The sequence below is a fragment of the Corvus brachyrhynchos genome, unplaced genomic scaffold (assembly GCF_000691975.1).
Source record: "Corvus brachyrhynchos isolate BGI_N302 unplaced genomic scaffold, ASM69197v1 scaffold490, whole genome shotgun sequence".
Lineage (NCBI taxonomy): Eukaryota > Metazoa > Chordata > Aves > Passeriformes > Corvidae > Corvus > Corvus brachyrhynchos.
The window spans coordinates 2,013,819-2,029,852 of NW_008235774.1; the positions used below are offsets into that span (position 1 = coordinate 2,013,819).

At 58.6% G+C, this 16,034-nt stretch overlaps 2 protein-coding genes across 3 annotated transcripts; one reads left to right on the forward strand and one right to left on the reverse strand.

Moving 5' to 3' along the window:
• The first annotated feature begins 273 nt into the window (after positions 1–273).
• Positions 274–9,836, forward strand: ZNF142 (zinc finger protein 142). Of its 2 annotated transcripts, none has more exons than XM_008628888.2 (8): positions 274–632; positions 1,172–1,810; positions 2,056–2,319; positions 2,779–3,591; positions 3,822–3,999; positions 4,638–7,863; positions 8,757–8,862; positions 9,222–9,836. In XM_008628888.2, exons 1-8 carry the CDS (start codon positions 350–352, stop codon positions 9,719–9,721), a joined length of 6,009 nt encoding a protein of 2,002 aa, XP_008627110.1. In that variant the 5' UTR covers positions 274–349; the 3' UTR covers positions 9,722–9,836. The 2 variants fall into 2 exon arrangements, with proteins under 2 accessions (XP_008627110.1, XP_017582455.1); XM_017726966.1 differs by having other exon boundaries at positions 2,059–2,319.
• Positions 9,837–9,979: 143 nt separating this feature from the next.
• PLCD4 (phospholipase C delta 4) lies at positions 9,980–16,012 on the reverse strand. The gene is made up of 13 exons (XM_008628898.2): positions 15,879–16,012; positions 15,663–15,792; positions 14,952–15,171; positions 14,140–14,341; positions 13,731–13,875; positions 13,171–13,323; positions 12,672–12,812; positions 12,156–12,312; positions 11,701–11,817; positions 11,268–11,446; positions 10,971–11,106; positions 10,748–10,897; positions 9,980–10,620 (listed from the first exon to the last, which is right to left on the reverse strand). The coding sequence occupies exons 1-13, from the start codon at positions 15,920–15,922 to the stop codon at positions 10,514–10,516; spliced, it is 1,881 nt and encodes a 626-aa protein (XP_008627120.2). The 5' UTR covers positions 15,923–16,012; the 3' UTR covers positions 9,980–10,513.
• Positions 16,013–16,034: the final 22 nt, after the last annotated feature.

A 16,034-nucleotide genomic window follows, 5' to 3' on the forward strand; every position in this document is an offset into this window, starting at 1 on the left:
GGGCGGGACTCGTGGAGGCACCTGCTGGCTGGAGACCGGGCATAGCTCTGAGGGTGGGCTCGGGGCTCGGCCCCGCTGGACCCAGGGAGCAAGCCCGCGGTGTTGGGCTGAGGGAGAGGGCACAGGTGTCCTTGCATTCTTGTCTCCCCCGTGACAGAGGGCTTTGCCAGCGGCCTGCTTGAGGCACAGCAGGAAGGAGCCAGCACTGAGATACCCTGCCTTCAGCCTGGCACCACAGGCTGCTCCCCAAAATCCTCTTGGGCCCTGGGATGTCCCTCATTTAAAGTGCTTTCTTCTGTTTCAGACTGAGAGGTCATCCAGCCCAGCACCAAGGCAGTGCCTGGTGGCAATGAGTGCAGCAGTGACTGTATCAGAAGGTGCCAGCAGGGAGATGGAGTCCCTGTGCTCGGAGCTGCTCCTGCCCACACCAGGAGAGGTGGGAGCCGTGGGAAGCCCTGGTGTGGCCAGCACTGGTCTGGCTGGGACAGCCTCGCTGGCTGCCAGCCAGGACTTGCTGCTGGCAGAGGCATCGATGCCTGGGGAAGGGGCTCACTCTGAAGGAAGCAATGTGGAAATATTCATCGAGGCAGTGGCTGGCAATGTGACACTGAGCAACGCGGCTAGTGCCACAGGTATGGGATGCAGGGAGCGCAGAATGGGCCCCACTGTATTCAGCAGAGGGAGAAAGGTCTGGCCAGGGTCCCTGTCCCAGGTGCCCTCAGATCTCTGACCCTGCATCATGAGTCTGGTGCCACCACTGGGCACAGACCTGGCACCAGCTGGGTGTGTGGATGGGGAGAGTGGCTGTGGGAGTTGCATGCTGCGTGAGAGGGTCGCTCCAGGCTGTTGGTAGGGACCAGACAGAGATCTCCACCTGGGCTGCTGCCCCCCAGCATGCTTCGCACGTGGATCTGGTGTGGGTGCATCCTAATAGGAATGGGGCCAGACCAGCCTCTCATTTCTGTATGCCTCCAAGGTGCAAAGGGACAGAACTGGTTATTGTGGTCACCTGGGTGGTGGTATTCCCCTCTTATGGGAGATGTGGTTCCCAAACTGTAATTTGTGGCAATAGGGGTTTATTCTCCTTGTCCAGAGCTGGAACTGAACCACCAGTCCCAAGCTCTGGGCCTGGCAAAAGCTGTTTCTAACACTCATCCCTTGCTCTCTGCAGAGGTTCTGGTCAAAGTGGTGGAACTGTACTTCTGCGAGAGGTGTGGCCAGAGCTTCTCAGAGGCCTCCCTGCTGTCCCAGCACCAGTGCCTGCTGCTTCCCCCCCCAGAGCACCTGGAACTCCCAGGGGCACTGTTGGCTTCTGCCAGCGAGGGCCAGACTGACCCTGTGGGCTCAGAGCTGCCCAGAGCCAGCACACAGGAGAGCTCTGCTTCCGAGTGCCTGCTGTGCCCCGTCTGCCGGGAGGCGTTTGTGCAGCCTGGCCAACTCAAGGAGCACTTCAAGACCCACCGTGCCCCGTTGGGAGCCCTGTCCTGTCCCGAGAGGGGCTGCCACTTCACCACAGAGGACCGCAAGCAACTGCGCAGCCACTTGCGCCACCTGCACGGGGCGTCCCCCGTGTCCTGCGCCTGCCGGGCCTGTCCGCTGCTCTTCCCCAGCCGCCAGGCCATGGAACAGCACCACCGGACACACTTCCCCTTCCACTGTGGCCACTGCGACTTCATCACGGCCAATGCTAAGCTCTTCTGGCAGCACAGGAAGGGTCACACCATAGAGTCCCCCTCTGAGATGCCCACAACAGGCGACCCCCCAAGTTCAGACTCCCATGGCCTCGACCAGTGCTGCATCCTGCCATCAGGTATAGCTGGGTGGGGGGTTGGGGCCTGTGGGTGCTGCAGAGGCTGGCTTTGTCTGTGCATCCCAGTTACAACTGGAGGAGTGGGGGGTGAAGCTGCGGTGCTGGAGGGTTGGGAACTCTGCCTTCCTGCCTCCCTGCAGCAATGTTTGTGCTCTCCATCTCAGCCAGGTGGATTTTCTGCATGTGTGTGGGGGTGGCTTCCTCTTGCCTGGAATGTGATGATCTCTTGTCTTTCCCCACTGAAGCAGCATCAGAAGGGCAGGAGGAGGCAGGTAATTGCCACCCTGGGTGGAAAGCCAGCGCAGTAGAAGCCAGGCCAGCAAAGCCTGAGGGTACTGGGGACAACTTATTGAAGGGGCAGAAAGCATCAGCTGGAGAAGAGGACTCCAACAGCAGTGGGGATGAATCACCAGAGGAGGATGGAGAGAGCCTCTGCGAAGCTGAGGCCAAAGAGAATGGGAAGACAGCTCCCAAGAAAGTTGGAGTGCCACAGGCACAGCACTTCAAAGGTAGGATGTGGGGCCCTACTAAGACGTGGTCAGGCTTTGTGAACAAGCACCACATCCTCAGGGCTGGCAGGGAAATGTGGCCCAGGCTGATGGGTGACCTCATATCTCCTGCATGTACCAGTGCACTTGTTCCCCCAACCTCTGCCCAAGCAAATACGTCCCTTCTTTTCCTGTTTAGGAAATGCTGCCAGGTTTAGGCAAAGGTCTGCCTGGCTTTGGGGACCAGGGGCACGTGGGCAGGCCTGATGTAGGCTGCGCTTTGCCAGTGTTGAGCTGGAAAGAGCTCACCTGAAGTGTGCTGGTGGCTTGGGGTGGGGACAGTCCCTCTTGAGTAGGTGGTGGCTGTGTGACTGCACATGTATAAACCCTCACTGTGGCACAACTGGATCAGGGACAGAACACCCACCTGAGCTCTCCATCTTTTCCCTGTTAACTGCTCCCCCTCCTCTGTTCCCCCAGGGGATGTTGCAGAAGGCTCCGAGTACCTCTACAAAACCCACATGTGCCCCGAATGCAAGCGGTGTTTCAAGAAGCGGACGCACCTGGTAGAGCACCTCCACCTGCACTTCCCTGACCCCAGCCTGCAGTGCCCCAACTGCCACAAGTACTTCACCAGCAAAAGCAAGCTGAAAATCCACATGATGCGGGAAACGGGCGAGAAGGCTCATCGCTGCCCACTCTGCCACTACAGCTCAGTGGAGAAGAACGCCCTCAACCGCCACATGGCCAGCATGCACGAGGACATCTCCAACTTCTACTCCGATGTTTACTCCTGCCCCGTCTGTGAGGAGAAGTTTCGACTCAGCCAGGCCCTCAAGGAGCACTTGAAGACTCACAAAGCCGAACCCAAGAGGCTGAGCTGCTTCCACGGGGACTGCGACTACTGTGCAGAGGACCGGAAGGAGTTTGTCCGTCACCTCAAGGATGCTCATGGCATCAAGGCGGTGGAGTGCAAGTACCATGCCTGCTCGCTGCTCTTCGGCACGGCTGAGGCCATGGAGGCTCACCGGAAAACCCACTACGCCTTCCACTGCCAGCAGTGCGACTTCATCTGCTCCAACAAGCACGTTTTCCGCAAGCACAAGAAGCAGGGGCACCCGGGCAGTGAGCAGCTCCAGTGCAGCTTCTGCCCCTATGCCACTTTCAACCCTGTGGAGTTTCACGACCACGTGGGCAAGATGCACGCCAACGAGAAGATCCACAAGTGCACTGAGTGTGCCTTTGCCACCGCGCACAAGCGGGTGCTCATCCGGCACATGCTGTTGCACACTGGTGGGTGTCCCCTGTAGGGGTCCCAAAAGCTGAACTGGGATGGGGAAGGTGTCTTGTCCTGGCCCTGGGTGGGTAGAGAGGGCTGAGTTAGGGCTCCTGGGTCCCACCACCAGCTTTGCCACCTCAGGATCACTTGGCTGAAGTTGTTGTATGCTCCCTGCTGAGCTGGTTTCTCTGCCGTGTTGCTTTATCTGGCTGTCATGCTGAAGGCATTTGTGTGTTGCATGTAGGAGAGAAACCTCACAAGTGTGAGCTCTGCGACTTCACGTGCCGGGATGTGAGCTACCTGTCCAAACACATGCTGACCCACTCCAATGACAAGAACTTCATGTGCACCGAGTGCGGGTACATCACCAAGTGGAAGCATTACCTGAACGTCCACATGCGCAAGCACACTGGAGATCTCCGGTAAGACCCCCTGCTCCACTGGCCTGGCAGCATAGTCAAGGCTCCCCAGATCCTGCTCTAGGGGTCTGCTTCTCCTGGCTGCATTGTGTGCCAGACTTTCTCATGTCTGGCCTGCCCTGTCTGGTGCATAAGAAATGTGGTCTTTGAACTTGCAGCATGGTGCTGTGGAGGCAAAGCTATTTTTGTTGTCTCTATGCCACCAAGGAGGTGTATTACCTCAGAGGTGCAACTCTGAGCTTGGGTTCATGGCTCTGCTGTTGTTTGTGGGTCAAGGCCTGTTCAGGACTGCCAAATTATCACCTCATTTGGGTCTAGCCTTCCTCCAGGGATGCTGGAAGTGCTGTTGGTGTGCACATGTGAGAATATGTGTGTCTGACATGGTCACTGTATGGATTACTCAGGTAATCTATCTCCAGTCCCCAGGCTGGGGATGTAAAGAACCAGCAGTGCCAAGGGCTGTAGCAGGGAGGAATGGCCTGTGGTAAGAGCTGTCTGGATGGCAAAGGTCAGATCTGGCAAATCGAACAATACCCCTTCCCCATTTGTCTGGGGTGGGGAAAGAGAGCTCAGCACGCCTGACTAAGCTCAGCCTGCCCCAGTTCCTTGTGCTGCCTGACCAGTTCTGCTTGTCCCCACAGATACCAGTGTAACCAGTGCTCATACCGGTGTCACCGTGCTGACCAGCTGAGCAGCCACAAGCTGCGGCACCAGGGTAAAAGTCTGATCTGCGAGGTGTGCGGCTTCGCCTGCAAGCGCAAGTACGAGCTGCAGAAGCACATGCAGGCGAAGCACTCGCAGAACTACCAGGTGCCTGTCTTCCAGTGCCAGAACTGCACCTACCAGACCAAGTACAAGCAGGCGCTACTGAACCATGAGAACTGCAAGCACACCAAGCAGAAGGAGTTTCGCTGTGCCCTGTGTTCATACTGCACCTTCAGTAACACCAGCCTCTTCTTCCACAAGCGCAAGATTCATGGCTATGTTCCTGGTGACAAGGACTGGCTGGAAAATTACGCCAGCAAGGAGCTGGAGATCAGCTCATCTGAGGCACTCTTTGGCTATGAGCTCGGTGCAGCCCTGCATGTGGATGCCAGTTCCTCCCTCACTGGCAAGGAGCAGTGGATAAAGGAGAAGCCATCCCAAGCAGAGTCTCAGGGAGAAGAGGGCTACCAGCAAGTGTTCGTGGTGCCCCTCCTTGAGCAGGATGCTGCTCCACCAGAGAGCAGCAGTGAGGCAGAGAGAGGTGTGGGCGAGGGGGAGCAGAGCTGTCCTATTGCTGGCAATGCCCTGGAAGATGACTGCCTGCAAGGAAATGCTGCCACAGGCTCTACTGAGCTCACTGTTTCTGAAGACGTGGCAGAGAGCTGCACCTTGCACTTGGAGGCACTGAATGTCTCGTCTGACCCTCTCCTGGAGAACTTGACTGGAGGAGCCTGTGTGACCCAGCCAGAGAGTGTGGAAATGCTGTCCTGCAAGGAGCCTCCCGCAGCCTATGAGATGCTGGGCTCCCAGGATGGCCTTGGCTTGGAGGACAGTGGCAATACACTTGAAGACATCCCAGACTTTGAGGAAGAGGAGGTAAATGTACAGGAAGACAAAGTGGTGAAGGGCAGTGTAGCGGCAGGAGACAACCAGGGAAAAGATGCCCTAAAGGAGGATATGGGCCACCTTGAGGAGTCATGCTCAGACCACCATAAGTTGGTGGCAGACACGGAGCTGAGAGAGACCAGCCAAGCCAAGCTGCCAGAGGCCTGGCTCAGCATGCTGAAGACACGTGAACAGGGCCGCCTGCCTGTCCCAGAGGATGTCACCACCTCTGGTGACAATGCCAGGGGCGGCTCGGAGTCAGTGCTGAAGGCTCTGCGGAAGCAGGACAAGGAGCAGGCAGAGACGCTGGTGCTGGAGGGCAGGGTGCAGATGCTGGTGGTGCAGTCGGAGAGCCAGGTCTTCAAGTGCGAGAAGTGCTCGTACATCACACGGAAGGAGAAATCCATGTCCCTGCACTCCAAAGCCAGCTGCCAGAGCCGCCGGGCCCCGCTTGTGTGCCGTGAGTGTGGCGCCAGCTTTAAACAGCAGAGGGGACTCAACACCCACCTCCTGAAGAAGTGCCCAGTTCTCCTGAAGAACAAGATCCTCAAACCAACCAGTCAGGAGGCACCTGGACTGTGCCAACCTGCTCACCAGCCTGGTGATAATGGTACAGAAATGGCAGAGAGCGAGAAGGGAGGCTCAGAGGAGTCCAGGCATACTGAGAGCCCTTGGGAAGCTGAACTGCTGCCTGATAAAACACAAGCAGGAGGCAGTCCTTTGGCTGGGGCACAGACATTGGGCTGTCATACCTCTGAGAAATCCCTGCTGGTTGACAGCACAGAGATGGCAGAAGAGCCTCCCCAGCAAGGGGGAGGTACTGAGCCAGGTGGAGCTGCTGGTGCCTCCCAGCCTGGGAAGCCCTCAGAGAAATACCGACTGGAGGGAGGGAAGCTGCACTGCAATGCCTGCTCCTTTGTGTGCTCCCGTGTCACCACCATCACCTCTCATGTGGAGGATGGCTGCCGGAACCTGGAGCAGTTCTGGTGTTCCCTGTGCCCTGAGGCCTTCCGCTCCCGGCGGGCACTCAAGAGCCACTGTGCTGAAAAGCACATCATGCATCCCAAGGAGGACAAACCCCAAAGGACCGAACTCCCTGAGGGGGACCCACCCAGTGTTGAGAAAGGCCAGCCCAGCGAGCTCCCACTGGATGCAGCCCCACCAAAAGCCACCCTGCCCAAGAGGAGGCGTTTCTCCTGCCCCACTTGCCCCTTCACCTGCCACCAGGAACGGGCCATGAAGACGCACAAGAAGAGGGGCTGCGTGACTCTGGGTGAGTTTCGTTGCACCTCCTGCCCCTTCACCTCCAAGGTGGCCAAAGCCCTGCGGCTGCACCGCAGGCTGCACCGCAAGCACTACAGCAAGCGGCCACAGCTGCAGTGCCACCAGTGCGAGTTCACCTGCAAGCAGGCCCGGTGCCTGCGGCAGCACGTCCGCATCAAGCACGAGGGGGTGAAGCCGCACAAGTGCCGCTACTGCGAGTTCAGCACCACGCGACGCTACCGCCTGGAGGCCCACCAGTCCCTGCACACCGGCGTGGGGCGCATCTCCTGCAGCATCTGCAGCCAGACCTTCGGCACCAACTCCAAGCTGCGCATCCACCGCCTGCGGGTGCATGAGAAGACACCCACCCACTTCTGCCCGCTCTGTGACTACAGCAGCTACCTGCAGAATGACATCACCCGCCATGTTAACAGCTGCCACCATGGTGAGCTCAACTTCGGCTGCTCCCGCTGTGAGGCTCGCTTCAGTTCTGAGACGGCCCTCAAGCAGCACGTCCTGCGGCGGCATGAGGAAAAGGTTTCCTACAGCTGCCCACGCTGCGACTTCGTGTGTCACAGTGAGGCCACGCTCAAGTGCCACGTGCAGAAGCAGCACCCACACCTGGAGTGCAGCACCTGCAAGGAGACCTTCGCCACCCGGGAGGCACTGGAGGAGCACAAGACGCAGCATTTCAGCCACCGCTGTGAGCTGTGCAGCTTTGCAGCCAAGGAGCGGCAGCAGCTGGTGCGGCATTACATGGAGAGCCACGAGCCAGCTGCCCCCCAGGACAAACCCCTGCACTGCCCCTTCTGCGACTTTGCCTGCCAGCACCAGCTTGTGTTTGACCAGCACATGAAGGGCCATGGGGGCACCCGCGTGTACAAGTGCTCGGACTGTGAGTACACCACCAAGAACAGGCAAAAAATCACGTGGCACATCCGTATCCACACTGGAGAGAAGCCCTACAAGTGCCACCTCTGTAAATATGCCTGCGCCGACCCCTCACGTCTCAAGGTAAGAGCTCTGCTTGGGAATGTATCCTGTTGCGTCTGCGTGGCTTGAGGGGCATCCAGCCACAGGGCTTTGGGGAAGAAGTTCCCAAGGGGAGGTTTTATCCTCTGTGTTCAGTGGCTCATACTGAACAGAAATAGGAGACAAGCAGATAAAAGTCATGTCAGTACAATACATTTCTTCTCTGCCGTTGCAGTTTAAGGGCGAGGGAGACTTTTAACAAAGCAAGAAGGTGGGCAGCAGTCTGTGTTCACTTTTCTTACTGACATCTTTGACTTTCTCTGGGTGCAGCCTTGCACCATTCAAAGTCAAGTTTGGCTGCTTGCTGGCTTCGGCATGCTCTGTGGTGCCAGTCAGACGGTGCAGGGAAACCTCCAGCTTTCTTGCAAGCAGAGCATGACCCTGCCCTCGTTTTTGTAGGTGATTAGCATCCTGATGTGTGGTAAAGGGCTTTTCCTGGAAAAGGAAATGCGTGGGTGATGGAGGCATAGGGTAATGGAGGGAAAAATAGTCTGGTTTTGCTAAAAGAAGTATTGACTTTTTTAATGGCCAGGTTGAGCTGGAGCTCCCTGGGGCCACCTGGGTGAGGCTGTGCAGTGTGCTCAGCTCTGTTGGGCTGGGTTTTTAACCTGACTCTGCCTTACATACCAAACTGGGGAACAAAGCCTGTGCCATCCACAGGCTGGGACAGAGCAGCTCAACAGTACAGGCATCTCATCCTGACCCTGCTGTGGATCCCCCTTGCCCATAGCCTGCCAAGCAAGCACACAGCCCTCCTTGTCCCATGCAGCTGGAGATGTCAGAGCTGTCTTTGAGCCTCTCATTGCCACCCCAGAGCCCTGCACATCCCCAGGGCAGGGGACATGGTCTCATCCTGACCCTATCCTCCTGCCCAGTATCACATGCGGATCCACAAGGAGGAGCGGAAATACCTCTGCCCTGACTGTGGCTACAAATGCAAGTGGGTGAACCAGCTCAAGTACCACATGACAAAGCACACAGGTGAGTGCTGCCCACTGAGGACAGGCTGTCGAGCACCAGGGAGGGTGTTGGGGCTGCTCCATGCTTCTCTTTCTGCCAGTGGCCCAGCTGGTGATGGAGGAGGACATTTAGGGGGCAGCACATCATCCTGTGCTAATGGGGTGGGGGCAGTGCTCTCAGGTGGGAGGGAAGTTTGGGTGGCACAGACCCTAGGCACTGTTTGGAGCCTTGGAAATGGGCATCTTGGTGTGCCTGCTAACAAAATGGGATGTGGGGGGAAGTCCCTGGGGACTGATGCTCTGTTATAGGGATGGTGAGACCCGTGGACTGGGGAGCACTGTGCCCCTATCCCGGTGCCATCCCCTTCCCTGTTGCCACAGGCCTGAAGCCATACTGCTGCGATGAGTGTGAGTACTGCACCAACCGTGCGGATGCCCTGCGGGTGCATAAGGAGACACGGCACCAGGAAGCCCGTTCCTTCATCTGTGAGCAGTGTGGCAAAGCCTTCAAGACCCGCTTTCTCCTCAAGACTCACCTGAAGAAGCACAGTGAGGAGAAGCCCTATGTGTGCAACGCCTGCGGGCGGGCTTTCCGCTGGGCAGCTGGCCTGCGCCACCACTACCTGACGCACACCAACGAGCACCCCTTCTTCTGCCGCTACTGCCCCTACAAGGCCAAGCAGAAGTTCCAGGTCATCAAACACATCCAGCGGCATCACCCTGAGCACGGGGCTGTCGACCCTAGCCAGGGGGTGGGAAAGGACCCCAGCACTCACACTGTCCACTTACACACTGTGCAGAGGGAGAGCCAGGCCAAGGGGCCCCCCAGGATGGAGCAAGAAGGAGGGTGCCCTGTGGAGAAGGATGGCACGCCACAGTGAGGCTGAATCCCAACTGCTTTAAGGTGCTGGTGGCACAGGCCTGCTGCAGAGATGTATGTGTGTGTACAGGCATATATGTATATGGGTTGTAAAATACACAACTGTATAAAAGGAATCCCTCAGTTCCTTTTAATACCATTTATTTGGGCTGCTTGGAACCCCTGTGTGAACAGTGGGCCAGGTACCCACAGAGAAAGAGAGCACAAACCCAAGCTCAGCTCCCCCTCTCTCCCCAGCACTGCTGCACCCAGACCCAGACCTGTTTGTCACTGAACAATTTATTAGGTTGCTTACAGAGAAAGGATGGGACAAGGGTTAATTTGGGGCTCTAGGGGCCAAGGGATGTGATGGGGTTCTGCAGGGTTAGGGGGCAGTGAGGACCAACTTTACTCCCAGCTGTGCCCAGCCCTAGGGTTTGCTCGGCTCCAGCCTTGCTCCCCTGGCTGGAGGGGGACCAGCCCCTGCAGCAGAGCTGGGCCACACACCATCTCTCCTCCTTCCCACAGTCAAGCTGTGACCGTGGGCCAGGGCAGGATGCCTGTGGAGGGTGCAGGGAGCTGCACTGGTGTAGACCCCACACTCATGCATGGGCAGCAGCAACCTGAACCTGGAAAGGGGAGGTCAGTGCTTTTACCAGCCCTTGGAGGCTACTGCAGAAGGAGTCACAGCAGCAACAATGACACAGGGATGACAGAAACAGCTCAACAAGAGGGCAAGGTGGTTGGCTCTATGGCCCCAGCTGCTTGGAGCTGGCTCTATGGCTTCCATCTGGGTGCTGCTCACCCCATGAGCTCAGTCCTGCTCAGGACCAGGTGGTTTGGTGATGCATATATGGACAAAGAGCGAAGAGGGTGGGATGCTGGTGCCATCCTTTGAGAGGAGATGGATGTGGCGATATCCTGCAGGAAGGACAGCAAGGTTCTGGCCAACTGGAGTCCCGCCCTCCTCTCTAGTACTCAACTGAGCCCCAGACATGCCTGCAGGGCTGTCCTGGGTGCCCAAAACCACTGAGCAGCAGCCACTCACCGGGTTTGATGTTGGCAAAGGCTAGGGTGAACTGACCCACGAAATCATTCCTGGAAGTCTTGTCATAATCCTCCACCACAAAGCGAATGAGGGCCAGCTCTGGCACGTGGAGCTGAAACTGCAGTGTCTCATCCCAGCGGGGGTTAAACCCTGGGAAGAGAGAGCAGGTGCTGAGAGAGTGAAGGACAGCAGGGACTGTGCCTGGTACCACTGTGGGTCTCACCATTGTTCTCGATGTACTTGGTCTCCTGGTGCGCCTGGTCCGCGGGGACCCCGTAGATCTCCACACGCACCAGTGGGTCAATGATGGCTCCCTCCTTGCTGTTGGCCACTTTGGGCAGCTGCTGCCCACTGATTACCTGCAGGAAGGAGCATGAACCCCCTGAGCTGGGGAGCAGCCAAATCTATGTTGTGAGGCTACTTGGCTCCACACTGCCCAACAGTGTCCCCATCTGTCTGGGACCAAGAGAGCCCCAGCACACTATCATGGCTTCCCCAGGGTCTCTCCACAACCCTGTACCTGGATTGTCAGGGTGATGGGGCCAGGGCCTTCCCGGCTGCTGGGGTCACTAGGGTTGAAGAGAGTCTCCTCATCCCTCATGAAGGGTGGTTTGAGCACGTAGCCACAGCAGCCTGTCTGGCTGAAGAGCCCATCACACAGGTCCATCTCCGTGCCGGCTGTCTGGAAGTTCAAGGCCACTGGAGGGAGGTGGCAGGGAAAAGGGTTCAGAACAGCTTGGAGACACTGCTTTGAGCAGAAAACCAGCCTGTCCCCATACCTAGAGAGATGTGGGGTTGCATAGGGGAATAAGGCACTAGTTCCTGGACCCCCCCAGGGCAGCACAAGAGCCAGCAACCTGACCTGGCTCCGGATAGGGTTGTAGCTGGCATTAACACAGGTGTTGATGGTGGCATTTGGCACAGCCCACAGCCCTGTTGCACCCCGGCCATACCGATCTGGCACCCCACATTCCACATCTCCTGGGGGCTGTAGTTGGAGGAGTCAGTCCGCATCCCACTGGGGTAGATGCGTGTCAGCTGCCAGGCATTGTGGCGAACAAACTCATTTCCTAGGGATAGAGCATGAGAGCCACTTGTGGGTTCATTCTCTGGCCTGCACAGCCACCCACATGTGCTGCCCATCCATCCATCCATCCATCCATCCATCCATCCATCCACCTGCGCACCCACCCACCAATTCTCATCCCTCTCCCTGCTCAGGAATCCAGGTCCTGCCTTGTTTTGTAAGCCAATAACCTCATCACCTACCAGAGCCAAACCCCACAGTACAGCCCCACTGAACCCTGTTTCTCCCAGAAAGGGAGGGCTTTGGCACTACCCACGAGGAAGCCATTGGCCCCCTCTACTCTGTCCCAGTCACCCGGTGCCACTGCCCCCTTAATCTCACCTTCATCCCGGATGAGCTTCCTGGCCTTGGCTTCAGAGAGGGAGGAGATCTCAGAGGGCCGGGAATGGCTGCGGGCCTCCTGGAAGCCCCGGAAGGGCACGTTCTTGCAGTAGATGACACAGTCGGACAGTGCTTGTGCCAGGCTCTCCTTGTCCTTCTGCAAGGCAGAGCCATGTTGGGTCCCTCCTGATGGGAGCACCACCCACCAGCACTCAGCCAGGCCAGGGCCTGTAGAGCCAGGGCAGGCAAGAGCAGCCAGAGGTGTGCTGGTGGATGGCACCATCCCTACTATGAGCAGCCTTCCTGGCAGGAACAGAGCAAGCAGGGGACCTCCAATATGTTGCCACCACAACAAGGAGGGAGCTGGCATGGCCAGAGGCAGAAAGGGCTGTCCTCCCTGCCTGGTGATGTCTCTGCAGTCTCTGTCTCCCCTCTATGCAGTAGGATGTCACCACAGCTCATACCTGTGTCCAGGGACTCAGTGGTCCCAGCTGGTCCCCAGCCTGGGCCACTTACCTTTGCCCTCCGCTTCTCCTCCTCCGCCTCTGCCCCATTGTCATTGTCAGACACATCAGGCGCCTCATCCCCTGGCCCATCCAGGGTGTCCTCCAGACGCCCAATCTTCTTGCCCTTCAGCAAGATCTTGTGCTTCAGCTCCTGTGGGGTTGGGGATAGAGAAGCACCTTGGGCTACTCAGCACTTCCATGGCCATGTCCCCTGGGATCCTGAACTGCTGGAGGCCAGCATGACCAGATCACTTCAGCACTCAGGAGGGGATGGGGTAGGAGCGTTTTGCCCTGCTCTCTGATTCTGCAGGGCATGGGGAGACAACCCTGGGGACAGCCTTGGCACCTCTGTGAACATGAGGACACCCACCCCCCGGGTCCTCAAATCCTCCAGTGGAGCAGGACAATGCTGGAACAGGTTGGCCTATTCTCTGAACAGCAGATCCACTTCCTTAGCACACTCTCAAGGCAGGACAGAGATGCCCTGCACAGCTGTGCTCTGTCCCTACCTCTGGGGATGGGAGCTGGGTGGGGACATGCCCATCAATGGTAGTGGTGAGGAGCTGTTCCCCCAGGATGTCCTTGAGCTGCTGGGCCAGGACCTCCTGCTGCTCCATGCTGCAGTGGTTCTCCAGGGACAGGATCACTGGGTAGTCCGAGGTCTGAGGAGCAACATGCACAGCTGGAGATCAGCCTTGGTGGGGCTGGTGAGCTCTCACAAGGGCTTCATCCAGGCATGATCAGTGCCAGGATGGAGCCACTTGTGTCTGTTTGTCCCCTGAGACCTTCATACCCCTCCAATCCCCCAGTACCCCCCACATCCCATCTCACCCCTGCACCCCCAACAGACCTTGTCTGCATGAGCACCCACCCCCTGGCACAGCACAGTGCAGGCTGTCCCCAGGAAGTGACACAGCCGCCCTCCTCTCCCGCAGTGTGACCAGTCCGGCTGCATCACCAGGTGTGTGAGCCTCAGCACCACTCCCCCTCCAGGGACCCACCACTACCATGCATCCCCACCCACTGAGGACCACCCACGACCACCAGCACCTGGGGAAGGGTGCCTTACCTTGAAGGCGTACTTCCCCAGGGTGCTCACCACCTCCCGGAAGGGGATCTTGGAGGTGAAGGTGTGGCCGTGGTACACCATGGGCTCCCCATTTGGCCCGTCCCAGCAATCCACCTCCAGGCACCGGCAGCCCCGTTTCAGAGCCCTGGGGGTGGGTTGTCACCCCTGGAACCCTGCACTCAGCCAGGGCACCAGCTCCCTGCCCTCCCCTCTGCCCGTGGGTGTCACCCCTAAGGGACCAGGGGACACCCACCAAGGGTGGGGATGCTGCTGCATGCAGGGCAAGGCCAGAGGAGTGCACCACAGAGGAGCAAAGGAGCTTCTGGGGTTTACCCTATGGAGCTGCTGAGGACATGACACTGAGGTGGGAGGGTGTTGGAGGGCAGCTGGAAGGGAGCAGTCCCTTTACCTGATATAGCCCTCGATGCTGCTCTGGCCCCGAATCTGATCCTCTATCAGGTAGGTGTTGTGGGAGGAGGAGATGAAGTAGTGGCTCAGGGGCTGGCTCATGTCCTGGTGCACCTTGGTGTGCTCCTGGTTGAGGATGTCCCCGGCAGCAGAGAGCAGGTACATCATGAAGCCATCCAGCATCATCAGCTCCTGCTGCTTGGCTGTGGGACACGGTGCCAGGTGTCACATGGTGCTGGCAGGGTGGCGCCCTGGGGGCTTTCCCCACTCGGAGGTCCCAGCGGTGCCATGTTCACCCCCAGACCTGGCACTGTGGCACCCAGGGGATGTGGAGGTGCCCTTTGTGTCCCATCTCCCACCTGATGTCCCCCCCTCCTAGCGCCACATCTACCTTAAGGGTACTATTGTGACACCCTAAAGACACAGAGGTCCTTTGTCCCCACCATGATGTCCCCTGTCCTCCTAGTGCTATGCTCGCCCTGGACCTGCCATGGTGGGACCTGAGGAAGACAGAAGTCCCTCAGCAGTGTCACATCATACGAGCTGGCATCACATCGCCCATGAGACATGGATGGCCACCTGCTGTCCACCCGCACCTTCACATCCCCTGTCCCACAGTGTCGCGTCCACCAGGCCATGTGTTGGATGGCTGACACTGGGGGCACTCTGGGAATGGACCCCGGGACAAGCCTTGGAGGACCCCATGCCAGTTTGGGGGGTGACACCACCAATCAGAGCCCCATCCTTACCCCACCCATGCCCTCCTGTGGCTCTGGCAGTGCCCATCCCGTTATCCCACACCCTCAGCCGTACCCTTCTCGTTGAGCTCATAGGTGCAGATGATGGCACGGGCCTGGCTCAGGCTGGAGTCCTCGCCCTGATCCCGCAGGAAATCCTGCAGCTCCTCGGCTGACAGGACCCGGTCCTCGCCTGAGTAGCACCCAAAAAGCTCCTCCAGCTCCTGCCCCCGCAGCAGCCGCCACAGCTCCAGCTCTCGGCCCTCCAGCCGCTCGTTGCCCGAGTGGTCACACTCCTGATGGGACACAGCCCAAGCTCAGGGACCATCCCCTCCCCGTGTGGACAGGGTACAGCCACCCCCTACCCTGTTCTGCCTGTCCCCTGGAGTTGGTGATGTGTGTGTGATGAGTTTGGGGGGCTCAGCTACTGGCATGGCCCCTTTGTTCCCCCACCCAGAGCCCTCTGACCCTCCACTGCAGGATGGAGCAGAGCCGAGCTCCGTGCCTCAGTTTCAGGTGGAAAGGGACCTTTGGAGATGCCCAGAGGGACAGCTCTCCATGGGGGAGAAACACCACACCTTGGGGACACACGGAAGAGTGGCTGGGACAGCTCACCCCACCTCACCCCACTCCACCACGTGCTCCTGATGGGACCCAACCACTGATGGCCGTGGGTGGCTTTGGGTGTGGGGAGTTTGTCAGTTCTCTGTGCTGGGGAAGGCAGAGAAGGAGCCAGTGATTCCCTCCCCGTGACAGCAGTGTGGGTGGTGCAGAACAGGACCGGTACCTTGAAGAGCTTGGAGGCGTAGACATCGTCCATGTCGATGTTGAGCATCCTCAGCATGCTCTTCACCTCCCGGAAGGACATCTTGTTGTCCTTGTTCCTGTCTGCTCGCTGCAGAACCCCATGGATCCAACTGCACCGGGGTAAGGAAACCACCTGGTGTCACCCACAGCTGTCCCCAGCCTGTCCCCAAGCCCCCAGAGCTCCCTCAAAGGATACTGGTCGAGCTTCTCCATCTGGCTCATGGCCTGCAGCCGCCCCATCAGCTTGGTGAGCCCCTGCACCCAGTGCCGGGCGTCCTCCTCGCCGCGGGCGGCCAGGTCGAGGTTCTTGCGGCGGCCCTTGAAGGCGAGGGTGAAGCAGTGGCGCTCGGGG

Bases quoted from the DNA above. Each gene is read 5' to 3' on its own strand.
- PLCD4 (XM_008628898.2), bottom strand. From the start codon at position 15,922: ATGGGGCGGCTGCAGGCCATGAGCCAGATGGAGAAGCTCGACCA. The intron at 14,342-14,951 runs GTACGGCTGAGG...CGTGTCCCACAG, and splicing joins CTATGAGCTCAACGAGAAGG to CCAAGCAGCAGGAGCTGATG. The intron at 11,447-11,700 runs GTATGGCCGGGG...ACCTCCCTCCAG, and splicing joins GAATGTGGGGTGCCAGATCG to TGGCCTTGAACTTCCAGACA.
- ZNF142 (XM_008628888.2), top strand. From the start codon at position 350: ATGAGTGCAGCAGTGACTGTATCAGAAGGTGCCAGCAGGGAGATGGAG. The intron at 2,320-2,778 runs GTAGGATGTGGG...CTGTTCCCCCAG, and splicing joins ACAGGCACAGCACTTCAAAG to GGGATGTTGCAGAAGGCTCC. The intron at 4,000-4,637 runs GTAAGACCCCCT...TTGTCCCCACAG, and splicing joins AAGCACACTGGAGATCTCCG to ATACCAGTGTAACCAGTGCT.